Source organism: Plecotus auritus (assembly GCF_963455305.1).
Source record: "Plecotus auritus genome assembly, chromosome: 4".
Taxonomy (NCBI): domain Eukaryota; kingdom Metazoa; phylum Chordata; class Mammalia; order Chiroptera; family Vespertilionidae; genus Plecotus; species Plecotus auritus.
In genome coordinates this window covers 560609-567381 of record NC_137775.1, presented here as the reverse complement: position 1 = coordinate 567381, position 6773 = coordinate 560609, and the positions used below count along the sequence as shown (strand labels likewise).

Below are 6773 nucleotides of genomic sequence, written 5' to 3'. Positions count from 1 at the left end.
AGGATATTCTTTTTTCCATTGATTTTCAGAGAGAGAGAGGAAAGAAGGAACGGGGCAGGGAGGGGGAGAGAGAAACATTGATGTGAGAGAGACACCTTGATTGGTTGCCTCCCACACAACGGGATCAAACCTACAACCCAGAAAAAAAAAAAAAAAAAAGCCCTGACCGGTTTGGCTCAGTGGATAGAGCGTCGGCCTATGGACTCAAGGGTCCCAGGTTCGATTCCTGTCAAGGGCATGTACCTTGGTTGCAGGCACATCCCCAATGGGGGGTGTGCAGGAGGCAGCTGATCGATGTTTCTCTCTCATCGATGTTTCTAACTCTCTATCCTTCTCTCTTCCTCTCTGTAAAAAAATCAATAAAATATATATATATAAAAAAACCCTACAACCCAGGCCCGGGCCTTGACCAGGAATCGAACCTGCACTCTTCGGTGTGTGGGCAGACGCTCCAACCCCTGAGCCAGGCCGGGAAGGGCTCTCTAATTAGAGCCCTCGAGTCACACGTATTTTAAGCAACAACGCAAGATGTTGCATTTCAATGACCGCAATAGAGAGAAGTTATTGGAAAGCTTGATCTAAACTTGCACTACGATAAAAAATGCGAAAGTGAAAAAAATGAACTGCCGACGATTAGGAAATGATACAGCCCCCAAAGAGCGTATTTCTGAGGAATTTGGGGAAAGTCACAGAAGATTACATCATGCCCTCGTGATTCCCCAAAGTGACCATTACAGAGAGACGCAGCAATTAGGAATTATCCAGTTTAGACCAAATCGTCTTTTCAACCACATTGCCATGCGGGCTGCATCGCTTCCAGGCAAGCTGCCTCACGGGCGTCGCCACCAGGTCACCTGGAAGCAATCAGGGTCATCCGATCCCGATGACATCAGCTCTCCCGACTGGGCTGTTCTGGGGCTGGGGGGCCGGGGAGCTGGGGGGCCGGGGGGCCGGGGGGCCGGGGGGCCGGGTGGCCGGGGGGCTAGGAACAGCCTTCTATCTCAGTGGATGTGCCTTGCTTCAGGCGGATTGTGATCATGTACATTCTGTTCCATTGAAAGACCTCACGGACAACTTTATTTCCCTGCTCTTTGTACATTTTATTCCATTTCAATTTTATAAAAATAATATTTTTATTGATTTCAGAGAGGAAGGGAGAGGGAGATGCGAGAGAATTATTGACCAGCTGCCTCCTGCACGCCCCCGACCGGAATAGAATCTAGGACCCTTTAGCCCGCAAGCCGACGCTCTATCCACTGAGCCAAACCGGCTAGGGCTGTACATTTTAAATGGTGATTTTTCACTGCTATGCCTTGAATGAGATATTGCAACAGGTGTCTTTTTTTTAATAATGAGCCATTAAACTTTCCCTAAGACTCTTTTTTAATATATTCTTATTGATTTTAGAGAGGAAGGGAGAGGAAGAGAGGGGCAGAAACACCAATGATGAGAGAGAATCATTGAACAGCTGCCTCCTGCACGCCCCACACTGGGATCCAGCCTGCCACCCGGGCCTGTGCCCTGACCGGGAATCAAACTGTGACCCAGCCCCTGAGGCACACGGGCCTGCCTGCACCAGGCGTCTTTAATGAAACTTACCTTTTCCATCTGTACAGCAAGGTGCCCTTTTCCTTCTCAGCACTTGAGAGGATTAGCTTTTACTGCTGTTACTTGTCTTTAAACCTAGAGCTACCTCCAAGTACCAGGGACGCTGATACTTATCATAAAGGAAACCAAGAAAAAGGTGGCAATTGTTGAGCAGCCGAACCGGCTTAGACTGGATTGCAAGTATCGCTAACGTCCTTTAAATTGGAACCAGTGGCCCCACGTTTTTAGTAAAGTCGTCATTCCAGAGAAAGCCAAGTGGTTACAATTACCCGTTTCCGAATCACTCAAACCTACAATTGAAAAAAAAAAAACGGTCCGTTTACCGACTAGTTATGTATTCAGTATTTTTGCAATTTACTCAGTACCTTCGTGTTTCGGCTTTACATGTGACTGTGCTTCTTCACGTCAGCGAGAGGAGAGGGGTTTGGAAGTACAATGCCTCTGCTCTTTACTCGGTACTTTTTTAAATCTCGTAGCCAGAAGGCAACAATCCATCAAGGCCTTGGGGGTGAAAACGCTGCCCTCTTGTCTACGGGTTGGCTGAGTGCTCCCCGCTCTGAAAATTGGCAAAACGACAGAAAATAGGCAAAACCCACACAGGGGAGGGATCGCCTGGGAAATGGGGAAGTGGCCTGGCCTTCGAGGACGGGCGTGGGGAGGTTCGGTGCGATGCAGGGCCGTGAGGTTGGGGAGGGCCCGCGTCCTGTTCGGAGATGTTCACCGCAGGATCCTGGGACCCACACGCCTCGCCTGTGGGCTCAGCGTTGCCATGGGAACACGTTCGCGGGTTGTTGGGATCATTCGAACGTGACACTGGTCCCTCCCTGAAGAGGACCTTGAGCCGTTCACCCAAGGAAGAGTGTGCAGTTGCTAAAATCGTCTTTGTGTTTCCCCCCCAATAGCTCCCAAAGGTACTGCGGAGAGCACTTCTAATAGACAGGTGAGTGTGCCTCTATTTTGACCTCAGTGACATGCTGGTGTGCCTACAGGCAATAAAAACTAAGGTTCTGTAGATGTGGAAAGTAAAGTACCTTCCAAGAACAAAACAAAACAAAACACACAGTCCAGACGAGGCGCCATGCCTGTCCGCCCTGATCAGATTCTGTCAGAAATCGGCAAGTTCGCCCTCGCTGGTGTGGCTCAGTGGATAGAGCGTCGGCCTGCAGATTGTAGGGGCCCGGGTTCGATTCCGGTCAAAGGCACATGCCCGGGTTGCGGGCTCAATCCCCAGTAGGGGACGTGCAGGAGGCAGCCGACCCATGATTCTCTCTCATCATGGATGTTTCTCTCTTTCTCTCCCTTTTCCTTCCTCTCTGAAATCAATAAAAATATATTTTAAAAAAAAGAAGAAGAAATCAGCAGATTAAGTCAGTGGAAATATTTTTCCTTTATTTTTCTTTTTACTGTTTGAAATTTTATTACTTTATTCATATTATTTTTAAGTCGAGTCCTCTTGTTTTGTGGACATAAATGCTGGTTTTGAAACTGTCCTCCGAGATTCGGTCTGCGTTTCTGACTTGGTAGGAAGGAGCTGAGGGACAGGGCATGCCTGGGGTCCAGGTGCACCTCCCTCTTCATCAAGGGGTCCTGAGGGGTTGTCAGCTTCCTGGTGCGAGCTGTGCACACGCTCTGTGTCTGTGAGGCCGTCTCGGCGTGCACGGTTGGAGGCCATCACGGTGTCCCGGCCACAACCACCCAGGGCCCAGGACACCGTCCAGACAGACAGGAGCGGCCGAGGCCCCCGCAGCCGGGCCAAGCTCCATCACCCCCAGGACCATGTGCCCGGTGCGTCCCGTCTCCCCCGTTTGCTGCCTCCGCATTCCCTCGGGTGAGCCCCGCGTTCCTTGTGGGTTCAGAGCGGAAACTCCAATGCACACCTTGGGTGTAACTTAAAACCGGTTCATTAGAAAGATGCGTGATACAGTGTTCGTTGTTTAGCAGATGTTTACGGTTTTAACTTTTATTTAGTTATTTTTTTAAATAAATCTTTATTGTTCAGATTATTACATATGTTCCTCTTTTTTCCCCCCATAGCTCCCCTCCACTTGATTCCCCACCCCACCCCATGCCCTTACCCCCTGCTACTGTCCTCCATCCATAGGTGTAAGATTTTTGTCCAATCTCTTCCCACACCCCTCACACCCCCTTTCCCCTGAGAATTGTCAGTCCACTCCCTTTCTATGCCCCTGATTCTATTATATTCACCAGTTTATTCTGTTCATCAGATTTTTTATTCACTTGATTTTTAGATTCACTTGTTGATAGATATGTATTTGTTGTCATTTTGTTGTTCATAATTTTTATCTTTACCTTTTTCTTATTCTTCCTCTTCTTAAAGAATACCCTTCAGCATTTCATATAATACTGGTTTGGCGGTGATGAACTCCTTTAGCTTGTTCTTATCTGTGAAGCTCTTTATCTGCCCTTCAATTCTGAATGATAGCTTTGCTGGGTAGAGTAATCTTGGTTGTAGGTTCTTGCTGTTCATCACTTTGAATATTTCTTGCCACTCCCGTCTGGCCTGCATAGTTTCTGTTGAGAAATCAGCTGACAATCGTATGGGTGCTCCCTTGTAGGTAACTAACCGTTTTTCTCTTGCTGCTTTTAATATTCTCTCTTTGTTTTTTGCTCTTGGCATTTTAATTATGATGTGTCTTGGTGTGGTCCTCTTTGGATTCCTCTTGTTTGGGGTTCTGTGTGCTTCCTGAACTTGTAAGTCTATTTCTTTCACCAGGTAGGGAAAGTTTTCTGTCATTATTTCTCCTAATAGGTTTTCAATATTTTGCTCTCTCTCTTCTTCTGGCACCCCAAAAATTCGGATGTTGGTACGCTTAAAGTTGTCCCAGAGGCTCCTTACACTATCTTCATATTTTTTTCTTTTTGTTTTTCTGGTTGGGTGTTTTTTTTTTTTCTCATATTTCAGATCTTTGGTTTGATTCTTGGGGTCCTTTGATCTACTGTTGAATTTCTGTATATTCTTTATTTCAGACAGTGTATGCTTAATTTCTGACTGGTCCTTTTCCATTTTTTTTGCATTCTCATTAAGATCCTTAAAGGTCTCATTAAGTTCCTCAGAGGTTTTTAGCAGATTCTTGAGTAACATTATAAGTGTGGTTTTGAACCCTATGTCCAGTAGTTTGCTTTCCTCCATTTCTTTCATTCATGATATGTTTCGTTGTCTCTGCATTCTGGCTGCTTCCCTATGTTGACGGAGTGGCTTTGTGTGGTAGGTGACCTATAAGGCCCAGTGGTTCAGCCTCCCCAATCACCTGAGGTGGATATTCTTCGTGCACCCCTTTGTAGGCTGAGTGCACAGTCTTATAGTTAAGCCTTGATTGCTGTTGGTACACTGGGAGGAATTTACCTCCAGGCCAATTGGCTGTGAGGACCTGCTGTGCCTATAATGGAAGAACTGCTGTGCTGGAGACACCCTTATGGAGCAGGACTTGTTTCAGTGGGGCTTTGGTGCTCACTGAGTCTGCCTCTTGAATGTGTCACTTATGGATGTGAGGAGTTGAAATCTGGTGTCGTCTCACACTGACCGTTAGGTACACTGGCTTCTGGATCTCCAATGGCGTGCAGGTCAGCTACTGTCTGAGGCCACCCAGCAGGAGCTACAGCTGCAGATTTCTCCTGGTCTGACCAGAGTTGCAGTTTGTTAGGTTAAGCTGCAATAAGGCAGGCCATTTATATGCAAAAGCTGCTGCGCACAGTTTGGGCGGGTTTGTAAATTGGACGGGGCGGGGTCTCAGGGAGTCACTAGGGCGTGGCAAACAGTGATGGCTGCCAGTCAGCCATCTCTGCGTCTCCGAGTTTCCGTATCCCTGCGCCTCGCGCCCCAGTGCAGTAAACAATGATTCCTGCACGCAGCTCTGCAAGAAAGCCACCCTCACTTTCTGACCCGATGGCAGACAGTCCCGCTTCTCCCCGTAGAGGTCTGGGTCCCCAGAGTCACGCCAGAAACTGGAGTTCAGAGTAATGGGGAGCTGTGTCTCCCTTTGGGTTGAAAGAAGCAGTGCACCCAGTCGCCAACCGCCAGCCCGATTTGCGCGCCTGCGTACCTCTGCTTTTCCACGCTTGTGCACGTCTCAATGCTCTTTTCTCTTTCCTTCTAGTTGTAGAACTTCCACTCAGCCAGCTTTCCCGTGGTTCTGGGTGATAGACGTTTTGTCTTTTAGTTGTAGTTTTGGTGTGGCTGTGAGAGGCAGCACGTACAGGTGTACACCTTATGCTACCATCGTGGTTTCCCCTACGGTTTTAACTTTTAAAAATCCCACCGCTGATCACTTGCACGTGGGAGCAGGGCCGGTCTGAAAGCCACGACGCTGGTGCACGCCCAGCCGTGCAGGGGGCTATGTCAGGGGGCTGTGTCATCAGAGAGGATGGGGTGGGCCCACACAAGCCCCCCTCAACCTGAACCAGAGCTCAGAACCAGAGCCAGAGCCTGGCCTCCCAGCCTTTTCCCAGAAAAAGAAACCGGAGCGGTTAAGTCTCCAGCTGCTTCCACGCTGCCCGCCCGAGTGGCTGCAGGGCTTCCTGCCGAAGTCCATGGCTGTCCTGCCCGAAAGCGCCAGGCAGCTGCGGCCGGCATTGATCCCGTGATCCACGCCCATCGATACTTCTCCCAAGATCACGATCGCACAAGCGTCTGGTCCGAGCCAGCGGCGAGAGGCATTGCACGGAGCGCGATAAGGATGAGCGAGCTAGTACTTAATCAGAACGTGAGCTGTCGCTCTTGGTCCCGGCTCCGGTTTCCATGGTGATTCAGACGTGAAGGCAGCACCCTCGGGCTGGGGGTGGGTTGATGCTAGTGCGGCTCCCCGCAGCACCGGGCCCAGCCCAGGGACTGTGACGCCCCTCGAAGGCGGCTGTTAACCTTTGCCCTGCGCTGAGAACGGGATCCTCCTCTCCCTGTAGAACATCCCCCCCATCCTCCTCACATCTCCATCACGAGCAACGCCCACCAGAAACCTCCTACATGTCCAAGACTATTCTAAACGCTGAGACAGAAGCGCAGAGCGCCTATGTCAGGGGTGGGCAAACTTTTTGACTCGAGGGCCACAGTGGGTTCTTAAACTGGACCGGAGGGCCGGAACAAAAGCATGGATGGAGTGTTTGTGTGAACTAATATACATTCAAAGTAAAGGAGCGGAGGGGAGAGCAAG

General features: G+C 49.4%; 1 protein-coding gene across 1 annotated transcript in view; it reads left to right on the top strand.

Annotated features, from left to right (window-relative positions):
- SMOC2 (SPARC related modular calcium binding 2) overlaps nt 1–6773 on the top strand; it is an 87931-nt gene that overhangs the window by 78446 nt on the left and 2712 nt on the right. The window contains exon 12 of the mRNA XM_080665591.1: nt 2511–2548. Coding sequence (XP_080521717.1) covers nt 2511–2548 — 38 coding nt within the window. The remainder of the gene's footprint in view (nt 1–2510; nt 2549–6773) is intronic.